Source organism: Oncorhynchus clarkii, chromosome 2 (assembly GCF_045791955.1).
Source record: "Oncorhynchus clarkii lewisi isolate Uvic-CL-2024 chromosome 2, UVic_Ocla_1.0, whole genome shotgun sequence".
Classification (NCBI taxonomy): domain Eukaryota; kingdom Metazoa; phylum Chordata; class Actinopteri; order Salmoniformes; family Salmonidae; genus Oncorhynchus; species Oncorhynchus clarkii.
In genome coordinates, this window is record NC_092148.1 from 78,734,054 (window position 1) to 78,755,867 (window position 21,814).

At 44.0% G+C, this 21,814-nt stretch overlaps 1 protein-coding gene across 2 annotated transcripts in view; it reads left to right on the plus strand.

The window, feature by feature from the left end:
• The window catches only part of LOC139374326 (chromatin remodeling regulator CECR2-like), a 53,157-nt gene that overhangs the window by 18,988 nt on the left and 12,355 nt on the right, over nt 1-21,814 (plus strand). For both annotated transcript variants that reach the window (XM_071115360.1, XM_071115369.1), the window contains exons 2-9: nt 8,732-8,826; nt 16,196-16,379; nt 18,337-18,464; nt 18,898-18,978; nt 19,144-19,202; nt 19,318-19,478; nt 21,259-21,348; nt 21,451-21,607. In XM_071115360.1, coding sequence (XP_070971461.1) covers nt 8,732-8,826; nt 16,196-16,379; nt 18,337-18,464; nt 18,898-18,978; nt 19,144-19,202; nt 19,318-19,478; nt 21,259-21,348; nt 21,451-21,607 — 955 coding nt within the window. The remainder of the gene's footprint in view (nt 1-8,731; nt 8,827-16,195; nt 16,380-18,336; nt 18,465-18,897; nt 18,979-19,143; nt 19,203-19,317; nt 19,479-21,258; nt 21,349-21,450; nt 21,608-21,814) is intronic.

Here is a 21,814-nt window from a genome sequence, read left to right on the forward strand (position 1 = left end):
CTAGGAACAGCCCTTAGCCAGGGTATATAGGCCATATCCCACACCCCCTCGGGCCTAATTGCTTCAATAGAATGGATGGTAGAGGTGGGTTACCCAGTTGCCAACATATTCTCACAAGGCACCCTGATCTCCACCCCCTGTATTTCCATATTTTCTACATGCAAATTATGGGAATTTGGGCCTGGTTTAGGAGAAGCAGTACATCCTTCACGTCAGACTCATTAAGGACAAGATCTTTGTCCAGTTCGAGGTGAGTAATCGCTGTTCTGATATCCAGAAGCTCTTTTCGGTCATAAGAGACTGTAGCAGCAACATTATGTACAAAATAGGTTAGAAACAATGTGAATAAAACACAAAATAGCACAGTTGGTTAGGAGACCGTAAAACTGCAGCCATCCTCTCCGGCGCCATTATTGACCGATGTCAGGGTCACGGCCTGTCACGGACACCGACGGCCCGCTTTGAGGATAATACAGTGCTACCGACGCAGCCCGTTACCAAGGACTGTGAGCTCTCCTTCTCCGTGGCCGATGTAAGACATTTAAACGTGCTAACCCTCACAAGGCTGCCGGCCCAGAAGTCATCCCTAGCTGTGTCCTCAGAGCATGCGCAGACCAGCTGGCTGGTGTGTTTACGGACATATTTAATTTGTCCCTATACCGGTCTGCTGTCCCCCACATGCTTCAAGATGGCCACCATTATTCCTGTTCCCAAGAAGGCAAAGGTAACTGAACAAAATGACTATCGCACTGTAGCAGTCACTTTTGTCATCATGAAGTGCTTGGAGAGACCAAGGATAATATCACCTCAACCTTACATTCACCCTAGACTCACTTTAAGTTTCTTATCGCCCCAATAGGTCCACAGACGACGCAATCGCCATCACACTGCCCTATTCCATCTGGACAAGAGGAATACCAATGTAAGAATGCTGTTCATTGCCTACAGCTCAGCATTCAACACCATAGTACCCTCCAAGGTTGAGGCCCTGGGTCTCAACCCCGCCCTGTGCAATTGGGTCCTGGACTTTCTGACAGACCGCCCCCAGGTGGTGAAGGTAGGAAACAACATCTCCACTTGCTGACCCTCAACACTAGGGCCCCACAGGGGTGCGTGCTCAGCCCCCTCCTGTACTCCCTGTTCACCCATGACTGCGTGGCAATGCACGCCTACAACTCAATTATCAAGTTTGCAGATGTTTCAACAGTAGAGGCTTGATTACCAACAATGACGAGACAGCCTACAGGGACGAAGTGAGGGCACTCGGGGTGTGGTGTCAGGAAAACAACCTCTCACTCAACGTCAACCAAACCAAAGGGGATGATCGTGGACTTCAGGAAACAGCAGAGGAAGCACTCCCCTATCCACATCGACGGGACAGCAGTGGAGAAGGTGGAACGTTTTAAGTTCCCCGACGTCGATATCACTGACAAACTGAAATGGTCCACGCACACAGACAGTGTGGTCAAGGAGCAACAGTGCTTCTTCAACATCAACTAAAATCGTCACAAACTTTTACAGATGCACAATTGAGCATAAAAAAACAACTTCCTCTCTAAGCCATCAGACTTTTAAACAGCCAGAGGCTGCTGCCTAAATACAGACATGAAATCATTGTCCACTTTTAATAAACAGTTCACTAGTCATTTTAATAATGCCAATTTAATCATGTTTACATATCTTGCATCACTCATCTCATGTATGTATAAACTGCATTTTAAACCATCTATTGCATCTTGTCTATGCTGCTCTGTCATTGTGCATCCATATATTTATGTGTGTATATTTTTATTCCTTTACTTAGAATTGTGTGTGTTTTAGGTAGTTGTTGTGGAATTGATAGATATTTCTGCACTGTTGGAAGTAGAAGCACACGCATTTCACTACACTTTCAGTAACATCTGCTAACGATGTGTATGTGACCAGTAAAATTTTATTTGATGTCTGTTCAATTACTTGAATAGTATTTAGTTTCTTGTGTGAGCCCATCGCATCGTTTTCTCTAAAGAGAGAAATCAAGTTAATAACTGTGGGACACTGGGCTGAAGGGAGTTTTCATTAATCAAATATTCAACCTACATTGAACAAAAAATATAAACGCACCATGTAAAGCGTGGGTCCTATGTGTCATGAGCTGAAACAAAATATCCCAGAAATGTTCCATATTCACAAAAAGATCATTTCTGTCATTTTGTGCACAAATTTGTTTACATCTCTGTGAGTGAACATTTCTCCTTTGCCGAGGTAATTCATCCACCTGACAGGTGTGGCATATCAAAAAGCAGATTAAACAGCATGATCATTACACAGGTGCACCTTGTGCTGGGGACAATTAAAGGCCGACTCCTTAAGCTGACTCCAACGTCATTTTAGAGAAATTTCTAGTGCATCCACCCGGCCTCACAACTGCAGACCACTTGTAACTACGCCAGCCCAGGACCTCAACATCTGGCTTCTTCACCTACAGGATCGTCTATTGGAGAGGGGGTGCAGAGGAGTATTTATGTCTAATAAATCCCTTTTGTTTGTAAAACTCATTCTGAGTGGCTGGGCCTGCCTCCGCAGCGGGTGGGCCTGGCTGCATATTGGCCGATGCCCTCCCCGGCCTACCCATGGCTGCGCCCCTGCCCAGTCATGTGAAATCCACAGAGTAGGGCCTAATGAATGTATTTAAATTGACTGATTTCCTTTATATGAACTGTATCTCAGTAAAATCTTTATTGCACATGGCGGCGGTTATACACTGCTCAAAAAAATAAAGGGAACACTTAAACAACACAATGTAACCCCAAGTCAATCACACTTCTGTGAAATCAAACTGTCCACCTAGGAAGCGACACTGATTGACAATAAATTTCACATGCTGTTGTGCAAATGGAATAGACAACAGGTGGAAATTATAGGCAATTAGCAAGACACCCCCAATAAAGGAGTGGTTCTGCAGGTGTTGACCACAGACCACTTCTCAGTTCCTATGCTTCCTTGCTGATGTTTTGGTCACTTTTGAATGCTGGCGGTGCGTTCACTCTAGTGGTAGCATGAGACGGAGTCTACAACCCTCACAAGTGGCTCAGGTAGTGCAGCTCATCCAGGATGGCACATCAATGCGAGCTGTGGCAAGAAGGTTTGCTGTGTCTGTCAGCGTAGTGTCCAGAGCATGGAGGCGCTACCAGGAGACAGGCCAGTACATCAGGAGACGTGGAGGAGGCCGTAGGAGGGCAACAACCCAGCAGCAGGACCGCTACCTCCGCCTTTGTGCAAGGAGGAGCAGGAGGAGCACTGCCAGAGCCCTGCAAAATGACCTCCAGCAGGCCACAAATGTGCATGTGTCTGCTCAAACGGTCATAAACAGACTCCATGAGAGTGGTATGAGGGCCCGACGTCCACAGGTGGGGGTTGTGCTTACAGGCCAACACCGTGCAGGACGTTTGGCATTTGCCAGAGAACACCAAGATTGGCAAATTCGCCACTGGCGCCCTGTGCTCTACACAGATGAAAGCAGGTTCACACTGAGCACGTGACAGACGTGACAGTCTGGAGACGCCTTGGAGAATGTTCTGCTGTCTGCAACATCCTCCAGCATGACCGATTTTGGCGGTGGGTCAGTCAGGGTGTGGGGTGGCATTTCTTTGGGGGGGCCGCACACCTCCATGTGCTCGCCATAGGTAGCCTGACTGCCATTAGGTACCGAGATGAGATCCTCAGACCCCTTGTGAGACCATATGCTGGGGTGGTTTGCCCTGGGTTCCTCCTAATGCAAGACAATGCTAGACCTCATGTGGCTGGAGTGTGTCAGCAGTTCCTGCAAGAGGAAGGCATTGATGCTATGGACTGGCCCGCCCGTTCCCCAGACCTGAATCCAATTGAGCACATCTGGGACATCATGTCTCGCTCCATCCACCAACGCTGCACCACAGACTGTCTAGGAGTTGGCGGATGCTTTAGTCCAGGTCTGGAGATCCCTCAGGAGACCATCCACCACCTCATCAGGAGCATGCCCAGGCGTTGTAGGGAGGTCATACAGGCACGTGGAGGCCACACACACTACTGAGCCTCATTTTGACTCGTTTTAAGGACATTATATCAACGTTGGATCAGCCTGTAGTGTGTTTTTCCACTTTAATTTTGAGTGTGACTCCAAATCCAGACCGCCATGGGTTGATAAATTTGATTTCCATTGATAATCTTTGTGTGATTTTGTTGTCAGCACATTCAACTATGTAAAGAAAAAAGTATTTAATAAGAATATTTCATTCATTCAGATCTAGGATGTGTTATTTTAGTGTTCCCTTTATTTTTTTGAGCAGTGCATATGTTATTCCTTCGGTATAGTTCAGCGCAGAAACATGTTAATGAACTACAATGACCATAATCCATTGCACCTGTTCTTTCCGCCTCTAACAGAGATGGATACATTTTCTTTACGCCTGCTACTTTAGGTTAGATACACACAGACTGGATGAGAGCGGAATGTACACAGCGAGGAGAGAGTGGGATAGACAGTTCGTGACAGTATGCCTTATTTACTTTGAAGAACTAGTCAAATGATTGTCATAACTTTAAGGAATGAAAAATGGAAAAGTCGGCAGATAAAAACTAGTTTTTTTACACAACTGACATTTCATAGTCTTCTTTTTTTTTGTATTGATGTCTACCCAATGTGGACAATGGAATATTTTTAATGTTTTGACAATTGAATTGAACTTTTTGCCTTTGGTAATGTGAATTAAAAAGCTCAAATTTGTGTGATTTTTGTTTCATAATGCATTTAATGTTTTAAAAATGATCAAAACCCAAATTGAAAAAGGTGATATTTTTTATTTAAAAAAAATATATATATATTTTTTATAATGGAACCAATATTGAGTCAGCTTCAAAAAACACTAATCACTCAGCATTACTGGTAGCTAACTACGCTAATGGTCAAAAGTTTTAGAACACCTACTCATTAAGGCTTTTCTTTATTTTTACTATTTTTTACATTGTAGAATAATAGTGAAGACTTCAAAACTAATGAAATGACACATGGAATCATGTAGTAACCAAAAAAGTTTTAAACAAATTAAAATATACAGCTGAAGTCAGAAGTTTACATGCACTTAGGCTGGAGTCACTAAAACCCTTTTTCAACCACTCCACAAATGTCTTGTTAACAAACTGTAGTTTTGGCAAGTCATTTAGGACATCTACTTTGCATGACTCAATTTAATTTTCCCAACAATTGTTTGAAGAAAGATCAATTTCACTTCCAGTGGGTTAGAAGTTTACGTATACTAAGTTGACTGTGCCTTTTTAAACAGCTTGGGAAAATTCAAGAAAATGATGCTATGGCTTTAGATGCTTCTGATTAGGCTAATTGATGTAATTTGAGTCAATTGGAGGTGTACCTGTGGATGTATTTCAAGGCCTACCTTCAAACTCATTGCCGCTCTGCTTGACATCATGGGAAAATCAAAAGAAATCAGCCAAGACCTCAGAAAAACAAATGTAGACCTTCACAAGTCTGGTTCATCCTTGGGAGCAATTTCCAAATGCCTGAAGGTACCATGTTCATCTGTACAAACAATAGTACGCAAGTATAAACACCATGGGACCACACAGCTGTCATACCGCTGAGGAATCAGACGTGTTCTGTCTCCTAGAGAACGTACTTTGGTGCAAAAAGTGCAAATCAATCCCAGAACAACAGCAAAGGACCTTGTGAAGATGCTAGAGGAACCGGGTACAAAACGATCTATATCCACAGTAAAACAAGTCCTATATCGACATAACCTAGGCCGCTCAGCAAGGAAGAAGCCACTGCTCCAAAACCGCCATAAAAAAGCCGGACTATGGTTTGCAACTGCACACGGGGACAAAGATCATACTTTTTGGAGAAATGTCCTCTGGTCTGATGAAGCAAAAATACAACTGTTTGACCATAATGACCATTGTTATGTTTGGAGGAAAAAGGGGGAGGCTTGCAAGCCGAAGAACACCATCCCAACCGTGAAGCACGGGTGTGGCAGCATCATGTTGTGAGGGTGCTTTGCTGCAGGAGGGACTGGTGCACTTCACAAAATAGATGGCGTCATGAGGCAGGAAAATTTATGTGGATATATTGAAGCAACATCTCAAGACATCAGTCAGGAAGTTAAAGCTTGGTCACACGTGGGTTTTCCAAATGGATTTGACCCCAAGCATACTTCCAAAGTTGTGGTAAACTGGCTTAAGGACAACAAAGTCAAGGTATTGGAGTGGCCATCACAAAGCCCTGACCCCAATCCTATAGAAAATTTGTGGGCAGAACTGAAAAAGCATGTGAGTTAGGAGGCCTACAAACCTGACTCTGTTACACCAGCTCTGTCAGGAGGAATGGGCCAAAATTCACCCAACTTATTGTGGGAAGCTTGTGGAAGGCTACACAAAACATTTGATCGTTAAACAATTTAAAGTCAATGCTACCAAATACTAATTGAGTGTAGGTAAACTTGTGACCCACTGGGAATGTGATAAAAGGAAAGCTGAAATAAATCATTCTCTCTACTATTATTCTGACATTTCACATTCTTAAAATAAAGTGGTGATCCTAACTAAGACAGGGAATTTTTGCTAGGATTCAAATGTCAGGAATTGTGAAAAACGGAGTTTAAATGTATGTGAGCTTCCGACTTCAACTGTAAATTCTTCAAACTCTTGGCATTCTATCAACCAAAGTTTTTTCATTACATTTTTTTTTTAACTAGGCAAGTCAGTTCAAAACAAATTCTTATTTACAATGACGGCCAAACCTGGACGACGCTACGCCAATTGTGCACCAACCAATCACGGCTGGATTTGAACCAGGGAATGTAATGACTCTTCTTGCACTGAGATGCAGTGTCTTAGACCACGGTGCCAATCGGGAGCCCAAAGCCTCAAGATGGAGTCACATGGAATGCATGTCAATTAACAGGTGTGCCTTAAGTTAATTTATGGAATTTCTTTCCTCAACGCGTTTGAGCAAATCAGTGATGTTGTGACAATAGTTACGATAGTCCATATTATGGCAAGAACAGCTCAAAACACTTTTTTTGGTTACTACATGATTCCATATGTGTTATTTCATAGTTTTGATGTCTTCACTCTTATTCTACAATGTAGAAAATAGTAAAAATAAAGAAACACTTAATGTGTAGGTGTTCTAAAACTTTTTACCCTAGTGTATGTTATTGTGGTTTCTGGCACCCCAGTTCCAGGCCCTCCCAAGGTTGTGAGCTTCCCTCCTCCCAGGCTCTTCATATTTAATTATTCTTTAGATCCATTAGAATCTGTCTAATTTTCCACCATGATCAATAGGTTTTTAAATTGGTCATTTGAAATGTGCTCAAGCAGTTTAATGAACTCTGCTTTTTTAAATAATAGGACTTGGAGATAAAGAATCAGCCCAGCCAGCTCTGGCATGTTTCTGTTGCACCACCAACCAGTCCTGAGTAGCTATCTGATTTTTTTTATTTTTTATCCCATAGCAGAAACATCCAACTTATCCTGTTTTTAAAGCACTCTCTCTCCCTCCCCCATGTTTTTCATCCTGCTGATGGTTGACTCCTAGCTTCCTTGCTTCTCCACAGCCAAGAGGTGTGGAGGCTGACCCCCCAGTGACCCCAGCACTTAGATGGGTTTTATCTAGAGAGAGGCAGCAATCTGCAGGCTGTGGCTGCACAATGAAATGGGCCTCCTCACCCTTCAGTTAATTCTGGACTGTCACCGTGCTTTTTCTTTGGGGAGGTTTGTTGGTGGAGGGGAGATGTGTTTTATGCAGAGAATTTAGAAGTGAATTCTGTAGATGGAGACAGAAGGGAGTGGTGGGGAGGTCAGCTGCAGACGGATTACTTTTTAAGTGGAATAGCCAATTCTGAAGGGTGGCTTTGCATCCTAGGAAAGTGGGAAGAAAGGTTAAGTAAAATGGAGACTTGGCTGATAGAGCAATTTGCATTAGTGTTTTTTGCCCTCAGCCTCCCTTGTCTCTGCCCAGCCTCTGCTCTGTAGCTGAGGGCCGTTGGGTATCCCGGGGAGAGAGCAAGCATGCTGGGTAACAGTGGAGGAGAGGGGGGCCGATCTGTACGGTGGCCTTAGGCTCCTGCTGCCGTCTCTCCTTGGCTCTTTCAGGGCCTTTAGAGTTTGCTCTCCTGGTTACTGCCGCTTCATAAACCCTCAATAGTGGCCACACAATGCCAGGCAGGAGAGGGGTCAGGGTTGAACTTGAACCTCCCATCCAACCGCTGGCAGAAAGGACTCCTCTGAGAACCTGTGAGCTAGTCCCGTCCCGTCCCCCCCTCCCCACAGCAACTCAATCACCCTAACCAGTCCCTACACGCAGCCTATCTAGTATGGTTGTTTGTCATGATGAAGCGTATTCGACTCGAGGTGAAATACTGCCTGATTCTGGTCCCCTATGGCTCTGACAATTTACTAGTTCCAATATCCACACTTCAACAAAGTTTTGCTACGAGAGCTCCTGTTTCATTGAAAATGTCAAACGGTGTCTTGGAAACCCTAAATTCTCATCACCTCCTACCGTTTTACTCCAGGGCATCCGTATCACTTTGGAATCACACAGATTTTTTTTTTACGTGCCTACCTGTGACTAATACCAACCATAAAATGTTATATGCTGACTTTAAAACAAATATTTTTGCGTACCTTAAAAAGAGGATCTCCATATAACTCATTGGCTGACCTCTTCTCCCTGCTGTGTGTGTCTGTGTGGTAGGAGCTGGAAGAGGCACTACAGAAGCAGGACATAGACTTTCTGGCTGACCTCCTCGTCTCACTGCTGCAAGGATGCTACCAGCGCACAGACATCACGTAAGTAGTACCCCCAGCCTTCCCACATCCTTTATTTCATTTTTATTATTTTAAGATTGACTAGGTCTACCTTTTTTCGCTCACTAGCACACAGCAGCATTTACAGTGCCTTGCGAAAGTATTCGGCTCCCTTGAACTTTGCGACCTTTTGCCACATTTCAGGCTTCAAACATAAAGATATAAAACTGTATTTTTTTTGTGAAGAATCAACAACAAGTGGGACACAATCATGAAGTGGAACGACATTTATTGGATATTTCAAGCTTTTTTAACAAATCAAAAACTGAAAAATTGGGCGTGCAAAATTATTCAGCCCCCTTAAGTTAATACTTTGTAGCGCCACCTTTTGCTGCGATTACAGCTGTAAGTCGCTTGGGGTATGTCTCTATCAGTTTTGCACATCGAGAGACTGAATTTTTTTCCCATTCCTCCTTGCAAAACAGCTCGAGCTCAGTGAGGTTGGATGGAGAGCATTTGTGAACAGCAGTTTTCAGTTCTTTCCACAGATTCTCGATTGGATTCAGGTCTGGACTTTGACTTAGCCATTCTAACACCTGGATATGTTTATTTTTGAACCATTCCACTGTAGATTTTGCTTTATGTTTTGGATCATTGTCTTGTTGGAAGACAAATCTCCGTCCCAGTCTCAGGTCTTTTGCAGACTCCATCAGGTTTTCTTCCAGAATGGTCCTGTATTTGGCACCATCCATCTTCCCATCAATTTTAACCATCTTCCCTGTCCCTGCTGAAGAAAAGCAGGCCCAAACCATGATGCTGCCACTACCATGTTTGACAGTGGGGATGGTGTGTTCAGGTTGATGAGCTGTGTTGCTTTTACGCCAAACATAACGTTTTGCATTGTTGCCAAAAAGTTCAATTTTGGTTTTATCTGACAAGAGCACCTTCTTCCACATGTTTGGTGTGTCTTCCAGGTGGCTTGTGGCAAACTTTAAACAACACTTTTTATGGATATCTTTAAGAAATGGCTTTCTTCTTGCCACTCTTCCATAAAGGCCAGATTTGTGCAATATACGACTGATTGTTGTCCTATGGACAGAGTCTCCCACCTCAGCTGTAGATCTCTGCAGTTCATCCAGAGTGATCATGGGCCTCTTGGCTGCATCTCTGATCAGTCTTCTCCTTGTATGAGCTGAAAGTTTAGAGGGACGGCCAGGTCTTGGTAGATTTGCAGTGGTCTGATACTCCTTCCATTTCAATATTATCGCTTGCACAGTGCTCCTTGGGATGTTTAAAGCTTGGGAAATCTTTTTGTATCCAAATCCGGCTTTAAACTTCTTCACAACAGTATCTCGGACCTGCCTGGTGTGTTCTTTGTTCTTCATGATGCTCTCTGCGCCTTTAACGGACCTCTGAGACTATCACAGTACAGGTGCATTTATACGGAGACTTGATTACACACAGGTGGATTGTATTTATCATCATTAGTCATTTAGGTCAACATTGGATCATTCAGAGATCCTCACTGAACTTCTGGAGAAAGTTTGCTGCACTGAAAGTAAAGGGGCTGAATAATTTTGCACGCCCAATTTTTCAGTTTTTGATTTGTTAAAAAAGTTTGAAATATCCAATAAATGTCGTTCCACTTCATGATTGTGTCCCACTTGTTGTTGATTCTTCACAAAACAATACAGTTTTATATCTTTATGTTTGAAGCCTGAAATGTGGCAAAAGGTCGCAAAGTTCAAGGGGGCCGAATACTTTCGCAAGGCACTGTACCTTTCTTGTAACTCAATGTTGGTCTGTTATCTTCCCCATCTTGGTGACAACATCCAGGGGCCCGTATGGGCCTACACTAGAGGTCGAAACGTTTATCATTTTTCAACGCCGATACCGATTACTGGAGGACCCAAAAAAAAGCCGATACCGATTTAATACATTTTTGTTGTTTGTTTTTTGTTGTTGTAATAATGACAATTACAACAATACTGAATGAACACTTATTTTTATTTAATATAATACATTGATAAAATCAATTTAGCCTCAAATAAATTGTGAAGCATGTTTAAATAATGCAAAAACAAAGTGTTGGAGAAGAAAGTAAAAGTGCAATATGTGCCATGTAAGAAAGCTAACATTTTAAGTTCCTTCCTTGCTCAGAACATGAGAACATATGAAAGCTGGTGGTTCCTTTTAACAAGAGTCTTCAATATTCCCGGGTAAGAAGATTTAGGTTGTAGTTATTATAGGAATTATAGGACTATTTCTCTCTATACCATTTGTATTTCATATACCTTTGACTATTGGATGTTCTTATAGGCACTTTAGTATTGCCAGTGTAACAGTATAGCTTCCGTACCTCTCCTCGCTCCTACCTGGGCTCGAACCAGGAACACAACGACAACAGCCACCCTCGAAGCAGCGTTACCCATGCAGAGCAAGGGGAACAACTACTCCAAGTCTCAGAGCGAGTGACGTTTGAAACGCTATTGGCGCGCACCTCGCTAACTAGCTAGCCATTTCACATCACATCGTTACACCATCCTAATCTCGGAGGTTGATAGGCTTGAAGTCATAAACAGCGTAATGCTTGACGCACAACGAAGAGCTGCTGGCAAAACGCACGAAAGTGCTGTTTGAATGAATGCTTACGAGCCTGCTGCTGCCTACCACCGCTCGGTCAAACTGCTCTATCAAATCATAGACTTAGTTATAACATAATAACACACAGAAATACGAGCCTTAGGTCTTTAATATGGTAGAATCTGGAAACTATCATCTTGAAAACAAGACGTTTATTCTTTCAGTGAAATACGGAACCATTCCGTATTTTATCTAACGGCTGGCATCCATAAATCTAAATATTCCTGTTACATTGCACAACCTTCAATGTTATGTCATAATTATGTAAAATTCTGGCAAAATAGGTGGCCCAAACGGTGGCATATACACAGACTCTGCAAGCAATGAACGCAAGAGAAGTGACACAATTTCACCTGGTTAATATTGCCTGCTAACCTGGATTTCTTTTAGCAAAATATGCAGGTTTAGAAATATATACGTCTGTGTATTGATTTTAAGAAAGGCATTGATGTTCATGGTTAGGTACACATTGGAGCAACAATACGCACCGCATCGATTATATGCAACGCAGGACACGCTAGATAAACTAGTAATATCATCAACCATGTGTAGTTAACTAGTGATTTATGATTGATTGATATTTTTTTTTATAAGATAAGTTTAATGCTAGCTAGCAACTTACCTTGGCTTACTACATTCACGTAACAGGCAGTCTCCTCGTGGAGTGCAATGAGAGGCAGGTGGTTAGCACGTTGGACTAGTTAACTGTAAGGTTGCAAGATTGGATCCCCCGAGCTGATAATGTGAAGTTCTGCCCCTGAACGAGGCAGTTAACCCACCGTTCCTAGGCCGCCATTGAAAATAAGAATGTGTTCTTAACTGACTTGCCTAGTTAAATAAAGATTAAATAACGGTGTAAAAAAATCGGTGTCCAAAAATACTGATTTCCGATTGTTATGGAAACTTGAAATCGGCCCTAATTAATCGGCCATTCCGATTAATCGGTCGACCTCTAGCCTGCACACAGTGAAACACAGGAAGTTTGAGTCACAAACCCTGTTAGTAGTGAGCACATCAGAATGGGAACAGCTTGTGTTGAAATCAGCCTTTACAACTGAGTGAGAGTTCTCACGAAGGAAGCTAGGTTTAGGAAGATTTTTCCCTGGTGGGGGATAGTTCATTTGATGAGTATGTGTGAGATAGGGAGTGGGAAGAGCACAGGAAAGTAAAATGAATGTTCTAGTCCAAAAGTGTCCTCCACCCACTACCACCACCTCTTCTGGGTCCTCATTGATCAAAGGTGTGTGCACACAAAAAATACTCAAAACCTTTGCTTGTGCCAGTTTTTCTGCAAAGGTTGGTATTCAAATTTTGAGCTTGATGAGAGTGCATATATTCACGCTACTCTCAAGCCATGTGTGCACACAACTTCTAGAAGGTTGATCAACTGTATTGCAAGCAAATAGGATTATTGTTTTTTTGAAGTGTTTGCTCAAATTGCAGTAATGGTAAGCTAATAGAAACACAATCATGTATTGAGAAACAAAATATTGAACGAACAATTTGTCTTTTGCATAGATGTGTGGGTTTAACATTTTACTTTTAAATTGTTCGAAAGGACAATCAGTCTTGTAAGAATGCGCGGCTCGCTAGGCGGCATGCATTTTGGGGGGGGGGGGGGGGGGGGGGGGTCACTGTACCATTCTGCCCACACCTGTACAGAAATGTTGATAAAAATTTGCCATGGCACTGTCTTTTAGGAACTATCATGGCCCAGTTCCAACAGGGTGTTTATACTTATTTTCCACCATAATTTGCAAATAAATTCATAAAAAATCCTACAATGTGATTTTCTGGAATTTTTTTTCTCATTTTGTCTGTCATAGTTGAAGTGTACCTATGATGAAAATTACAGGCCTCTCATCTTTTTAAGTGGGAGAACTTGCACAATTGGTGGCTGACTGAATACTTTTTGCCCCACTGTATATGTTGCGTGTGACAGTTTGATCAATACCAATAATTTGTGGCGCATGCACATCCTAGAATCTCCACGTACACCAGAATTTAGTAAGACATTTACTCACTGTTGATAAGTGAGCGCCCTGCTCTTGCTCCATCAGCACTAGCGGGCCAGGCACCAGTCTGCCTGTGATTGGGGAGAGAGGTTAGGACTGATCCAGTTTCCGCACCCGGGCTGGCCTTATTGGGCTGGACAGCCACTGGCATCTCGGGGGTGGCTGTTTGGCTCTGGCCTTTCACGGAGCTGCACTTTTCATCCGCACTCGTTAAACGCTCCGGTGCAGCTGGAGAGGGGGGTGGTGGTGTGTTAGCAGAGAATGGGGGGGGGGGGGGGGGGGGGGGGGGGGGGGGGGGGGGCTGCAGCTGTCTGAACGTGCACACTGCTCTTTCAAGATAAGCTATTTTCTTTCTCTTTTTCGCTTGTTGCGTTGGCACTCACCCCTGCCCTGACTCCTTGTTTCTATGCAACTGAGCGGGATCTGAAGAGTTCCAGATTATTCAGACAAGTCTGGCCCAGAACCAACATTTTATTTACCAGCATCCAACTTAGAACAATGATACAAACTAGGGATCCACCGATATATCGTTGAACATATTAGAATCGGCCTGATATCTAGTTTAACGGCGGTGTGCAAAACCGATGTCAAAACTGACGTGCATACCTATATAACACAGATTAGAACATCTTTGTATATAATGAAGGTACATGACGTAATGACGCTACGTAAAATTCTGCGCTTACTCGTGCAACACAGCATTCTTAACCTAGCCCACAATGTCTGCTGTATGGATCGAGCAGTCAACAAGTTGAGCAGTCATTTGAATGAGTAAGATCATTTCAGCGAGACAACTCAAAGGCGAAATCCATAGCCCTTGACAATCAACTGTTCTCTATCATGGGTGATGTTGGCTTTCGCCGACTGGTTGAGCACCAGTACACTTTTTTTGGGAGGGGGCACATTTTTTCAGATGTTTCACGACTGGAGTTACACAGTAATAGCATCACTGCTATTAGCTTCACGACTGACATTTGGACCAGTGATATCAGCCCCATGAGCATGCTGAGTCTGACAGCACAGTGGGTCATCGAGGATTAAGGAAAGTCTTATTGCATGCTCATCAATATGCTGGTTGTCATACCGCTGCTGCAATTTCAATGGCTTTTGCGAACATGTTTGAAACTTGGAAACATGAACATGCTAGTTCCATTCAAACAACTGACTGGAGAAATCAGCTCATCAACTGTGCCTGCAGCAGATGTGATACCCTCTGTCAATGCATTGAAACGCCTGCTCAACAAAACTAACAGGGATGTAATCAAATGTGCACAAAATTTGAGAAGCTTTATGTTTATATGGAACATTTCTGGGATCTTTTTTCCAGCGCATGAAACATGGGACAAACACTTTACATGTTGCGTTTTATATCATTGTTTAGTGTAGTATTTGTATTCTAATGAATGAATGAAACAGTTGCCCTTGACAGTTTGCCCCGGCAACAAAACTGCCCACACAGGCTGTGAACAAGCGATTCGGTGGCATTTTCTCTTTGCTGTGTCGCCACCATGCTCAACGCTATGTACAAGGACCGCTACTTCGATGCAGACAAGAAACAGGGTTTTTGTGAAATGTTACATACACAGCTGGACAAGATGGAAACAGTGACAGACACAGTGACAGTGCGCACGGAGGAAGAGAGGCCACGGACAGAGAGCTGAAACTTCACTGCTTGATATGTATGATGAAATCCTGGTTGAGAATGAAACGACTGAACAAATGAACAACGAAACAGCACAGCAAGTAAGTGATAGAAATTGGTTTTGATTATGTTTTACTGGTAATGGGGACATACGTAAATGCCAACAAAATAACTTTTTGGTGTGTGTGTGTAACCTTTTAATTAACTAGGCACGTCATTAAGAACAAAATCATATTTACAATGACGTCCTACCCAGCCAAACCCGGATGACGCTGGGCCAATTGTGCGCCTCCCTATGGAACTCCCAATCACTGCCGGATGTGATACAGCCTGGATTCGAACCAGGGACTGTGGTGATGCCTCTTGCACTGAGATGCAGTGCCTTCGACCGCTGCGTGTGTGTGTTAACTATTTAACTGTACTAGAATGCTTAAAAGGCCGCTAAAATGTTTAATATCAGTTATCAGTATCAGGTTTTTTTGGCAAGGAAAATATAGGATATCGATATTGGTGCGTCACTAATACAAACCCACTCAAATGCAAACAAAATGGCTTTCTTTTCACATTCCTTTTTCCTCGAACTACTACGGTATGGCAGCTTGAATTATTTCATGATTATCACAATGGACAGCCTACTTTTCTTAACTTTAAGGACAAGGATTTGGAAGTGAGTGAATAATGGTGCTGCTATTGTCAGATCCCAATGGTCTCTTCGAAGGTCTTTATATTAGGGGGATTATTGTGTTGTAATTTCTGTCCAACCATCGCCCAATCAGTATTCATTTTAACTGCCTAGATTGGTATCAATACAAAGTACATGTTCCAAGTTTTGACCTTTTGACACTATAAGAACAGTAGGCATTTGAGAATTAATGACTTCTAGTTGAAGATATTAAGTATGTGACATGAATGGGTTAGAAACAACAAAATTATCCTTGACTAGTTTGCTCCAACTAAATTCACTGCAGTAGATCTCAATATGGTTTTGTTAATACCCAGCCCTCCTTACTATTGTATTGTCATACTAGCATGTCATTGTCTCAGAGATTAATGGCGACACTTTACTAGGTGTGGGAAAACATATGGGACTAATCACTCCTCTCCCCTTCAGCCCCCAGGCATTCAGCGATTACCTGGACGACATCATCAACTACCGCTGGGAGTTGGAGGAGGGGAAGCCTAACCCGCTGCGCCAGGGGCCCTTTGAGGAGCTGGCCCCACGCACACAGGTGGAACTGCTGCACAGGCTGTGTGACTACCGCCTGGACGCTGCCGATGTCTTCGACCTGCTCAAGGTACTGCGCGCGCGCGCACACACACACACACACACACAGAGAGTACACCGGTTACCGCAAGTCTGCGCCTTGTTTAACTCCTGTTATGACTGTGTCAGAGTTAGCATGGGGAAAACGGTAAAAAAAAACTGGATAAACACTTTTTTTTGTTGTAGTTAGCTGTAGTTATGGTGAATTATTGTGATGCCATTTATGGTGACTGTCTGAAGAAGTGCTATCTAACCTGATGAAGTGAATTATGTACAGTACCAGTCATAAGTTTGGACACACCTACTCATTCCAGGGTTTTTCTTTATTTTTACTATTTTCCACATTGTAGAATAATAGTGAAGATATCAAATCTATGAAATAACGTAGTAACCAAAAGTGTTAAACAAATCAAAATATATTTGAGATTCTTCAAAGTAGCCACCCTTTGCCTTGATGACAGCTTTGCACACTGTTGGCATTCTCTCAACCAGCTTCATGAGGTAGTCACCTGGAATGCATTTCAATTAACAGGTGTGCCTTGTTAAAAGTTCATTTGTGCAATTTCTTTCCTTCTTAATGCGTTTGCGCCAATCAGTTGTTGTGACAAGGTAGGGGTGGTATACAGAAGATAGCCCTATCAGGTAAAAGACCAAGTCCATATTATGGCAAGAACAGCTCAAATATGCAAAGAGAAACGACAGTCCATCATTACTTTAAGACATGAAGGTCAGTCGATGCCAAAAAAAAAAAAATGTATGTGCAGTCGCAAAAACCATCATGGTGATGAAACTGGCTCTCATGAGGACCATCACTGGAATGGAAGACCCAGAGTTACATCTGCTGCAGAGGATAAATTCATAAGTTACCAGCCCAGATAAATGCTTGACAGAGTTCAAGTAAGACACATCTCAACATCAACTGTTTTTTTATGTTTTATTTTATTTAACCTTTTTTATTTTACTAGTCAGTTAAGAACAAATTCTTATTTTACAATGACAGCCTAGGAACAGTGGGTGAACTGCCTCGTTCAGGGGCAGAACAACAAAGTTTTACCTGGTCAGCTCGGTGATTCGATCTAGCAACCTTTCGGTTACTGGACCAACGCTCTAACCACTAGGCTACCTGCCGCCTCCTGTTCAGAGGAGACTGTGTGAATCAGGCCTTCATGGTCAAATTGCTGCAAAGAAAACACTAAAGGACACCAATAAGAAGTGACTTGCTTGTCCTAAAGAACACGAGCAATTAGACCGTGGAAATCTGTCCGATGAGTCCAAATTTGCGATTTTTGGTTCCAACCGCCATGTCTTTGTGAGACACAGAGTATGTGAATGGATGATCTCCGCGTGTGTGGTTCCCACCGTGAAGCATGGAGGAGGAGGTGTAATGGTGTGGGGGTGCTTTGCTGGTGACACTGACAGTGATTTTATTTAGAATTCAAGGCACACTTAACCAGCATGACTACCACAGCATTCTGCAGCGATACGCCATCCCATCTGGTTTGGGCTTAGTTGGGACTATCATTTGTTTTTAAACAGGACAATGATCCAAAACACACCACCAGGCTGTGTAAGTGCTATTTGACCAAGAAGGAGAGTGATGGAGTGCTGCATCAGATGACCTGGCCTCCACAATCACCCGACCTCAACCCAATTGAGATGATTTGGACTGCGAAGTGAAGGAAAAGCAGCCAACAAGTGCTCAGCATATGTGGAAAGCATTCCTCTTGAAGCTGGTTGAGAATGCCAAGAGTGTGCAAAGCTGTCATCAAGGCAAAGGGTGGCTACTTGGAAGAAACTCAAATATAAAATATATTTAGATTTGTTTTACTTTTTTTTTTTTTTGGTTACTACATGATTCCATACGTGTTATTTCGTAGTTTTGATGTCTTCCCTATTAAAAAATAGAAAAAAAATAAAAACGCTTGTAGGTTTGTCCAAACTGTTGACTGGTACTGTACATTATTAATCCATGCAATGTTTGATCCCAGGGCTTGGATGCGGACAGCCTGCGCGTGGAGCCGTTGGGTCAAGATGGGAACGGTACCCTCTATTGGTACTTCTATGGTACCCGCATGTACAAAGAGGACCCGGTCAAGAGGAAAGCAGAGCAGCTCCGGTAAGGGTTGCGCCATAGGACATCAGTTGTAGACGTTGAATGGTTTTGCTTGCCCATAATTCACCAATAGAGGTCGCAGTATGTGAGCACAATGCTAGCGTATATAACCATGTTTTCTATTTTTTGGATTCTCTGATACTTTACTGTGTGTGTGTGTGTGTGTGTGTGTGCGCATTTATATATGCGTTCTGGTTTTTGTAATGCAATGACCTATGTAAACAGTAGCACTTCCTACTGCAAATTATGTTTTCTAAGGAAGGACAAAGTGGGCACCAACATAGTTAGTTATTCTCCGTAACTACATGTACTTGTTAGCCTGTTAGAGGTTAATTACACGGTTAATTACACTCCGGTAATAGCTACACAGGAAAAAGGCCTGTGTAATTTAAAGTGTGGGCGGATATTTGTTTTTCATGATTTTGTCCCCCCACAGTGAAGCCCTTGTGATCAAACCAGCAGAGAAGAGGAAAAGAGGAAGACCACCAAAGAAGAAAGTGGAGGAGATCCAGCTAAGGTGACCAGCAGCAGGGTCTCTCCTTTGTGGTCTCAGTTCTCTCCGCTCTCAAACAAAATGTCTCCAGAGAAACAAATATTTTCACCAGCTTTGTTCCCCAGTCCTTGTTCATGCAATGCTTTGGAGTGCATGGTAAATACCTAACGGGCTGTCCTTTTGTTTCAGTGAGGTGGAGAGCGAAGTGAAGAAGGAGAATGGACTGGAAGGTCTGCACTCAGGCACAGGTGAGAGCAAAAAGACAAAGCTATCAAACATGGTCGACTTCTACTTCTGACTAGAGATGTATATTGATGCTGACGATTGGGACTCATGTTGACCATGATGTGTCTGTCCGTCCAGACCGCGAGCGTGGCACCTGGTCCCTGGTGTGTGACACAGAGGAGCAGTGGGCCAGTCTGGCTGAGAGCATCAAGGACAAAACGTCCCCCCAGGACCGCCACCTCTACCGCATCATCAGCCAGAACTTCCTCCCTGAGATCAGCAGCATGATCGAGCTCAAGGTCAGACAGCTCTCTTCTCTCCTCACTCTTCATTCAGACATTGACTCCAGGAGGCGTTGGGAAGTGGAGGCTGGGAGGGAGGCTGTGTGATGTACCTACAGGTGTGGAGGCGGACTGGTCTCTGCTTGCCCAGAACACCAGCTTCTAAACCCTACAGAGCCTTGGGCCCAAAGCATGTCTGTCTTTCACTGTGGACCAGTTGCCCTGTGTGCAGCTGCTGCTGGCGTGACAGTCGGGGCTGGGGATGCTCATTTATCACTCGTTTTTCTTCTGGGGAATGAGACTCGCCTTGGGAGATTGACGCCATGTTTTAACTGTTCAAACGCTGCCCTTTTAAGACATTGCATACTCATTTATCTTTGAGGATACGTAGTTGGACAGTATATCTGTTGCGAGACGAGCACATTCTGATTGGTGGTGGCTGCTATCCCTAGCCCACCATTTCCTAGTGTCCTCTTGTCTGATAACACATACTGGCCCTGTTGCTATAGAAACCCAACACAGCCTGCCCGTCTGTGCCGGTCTAAAGCCCTTTGGCCATTCTGTCGGCATGGGGTCATTCTCTAATGATCACCCGATGGTGACCTGTCCTTCACGGCCAGCATGCCTGGCTGGTATCTTTCTGGACATATTCACAGTTCTCAAGCTGCTGAACATTCCCTTCCCACCGGGTGCAGGCTCTGGCAGTACAGAGTATGTGTAGCGTGTGTGAGCGCACACTAGCGTGGATTCCTCCAGTTCCCGTCCACAGCCCTGGCCATCACAGCCATTTGTTGGGGGCGCTGACGGGAGGCAGGCGCTCACCTTGAGGTGGGATGGAGCCTCTTGATTGACGGCCCTATGCGCTGCAGAATTGACGACCACTTAAGTGGCGACACCAGAGGCACTCCATCTCCTGTGTGGTATTAAGTGCTGTGGGTAATGCAGAGCAGAGGAGCCCCGGGACATGCTGGTGCTGCGGTGCAGAGAGAGAAGACTGGAGGATGGGAGCTGTAGCTTATTCAGCACTTTGACACCCCCTCTAGTTGTGGTGGCGGCGGCCATAAGCACCAGTGGAGCTACCTGCCTTGCTCAAACATGTTCACATGCTGCTGGCAGGCAGAACTCTAAAAGGGGAAAGGGGCTAGCCCTGGTGGTGTTCACAGGCCCGGTCATCTGATGGGCTCTGACAGGAAGCACCAAGCCAATTCCCTGACAGATATAGAAACTCCTCGCTTCCTTCTGTAGTTTTTTTCTTCCATGTTGTAGTCTGTGTATAAATGTTAACGGGTTGTATTCTGCAACCAATTTTAAAACTCATGGACAGGATTTGGGAACAAAAAAATAATGTAACTTACTTAGTAATTGCTGCAATATAGGCTTTTTCATGAAGTGGCAATGCTACGATCTGTTTGCAAATGAACACACACAAGAAACAGCCCACCCCCACTCCCCTGGCTTTTAGTGGTAATTGTTACATTTGATTATTAATATCATGGGGAGCATGGAGGAGTTTGGTTAGTCAGAGACCCCCTGGGTGGTGGGTAGTGCGGTGGGTGTGGTTTAAAGTGGGGTAGTTAGGGGGTGGGGAGGAACAGAGCCTGAATTGCCAAAGGGCATGTGACCCCTCTCCTCACAGCTCTGCAGGAAGAGCAAAGAGGATTCCCCAGGGTCTGCTTGGGTTTTGGCTCCCGTGGAAGCATTACTTGATCAATGCGACTGCGTGTGATTTATTTTTTTACAAGTGTGAATAACGAACCCACTTATTTGTGTTTTAATCTTGATTATTTTGCCTCTCCAGGAGAATGAGCAGAAGCAGAGGCTGCTGGACCCCACCCCAGTACGCAGCTCTTACCGGCTCTCTGAGAAACGCATGAGCCAAGAGGAGGAGGTGAGACCAGCTGTGTGTTTGTGTATAGATGGTTCTTGGTGTTCTTAGTGTGTCCTGTCTCCTGTGAGACCCAGTGGACTGATAGTTTCCTGTGTGACCCAGGACACGCTGCAAGCCATAGCTGACGTGGAGCAGCAGAAACAGAGGGATGTGGACATGGACAGGCAGGCCCTGCTGGCAGAGCAGAAACGAGAGGAGGAGATGCTGCTTCAGGAGGAGCGTCAGAGAGAGGAGCAGGAGAGAGTCAAAGCTGTGGAGGGTGAGTAGTGGAGCTGGGAGGGGTAGACGGGGTGAGGCTCGGAGTGTTACACTAATAGACTCCGGGATCAAAGACAACATGATGGATTCTAAAGGACAGCCAAACTCGCGCACACCTCTGCATTTTTATTGCCGGTACCGTTGCCACTGCCCCTGGTTGTGAATTATACCGGGGTAGGATCTTAATTTGACCTATATTGTCACAGCA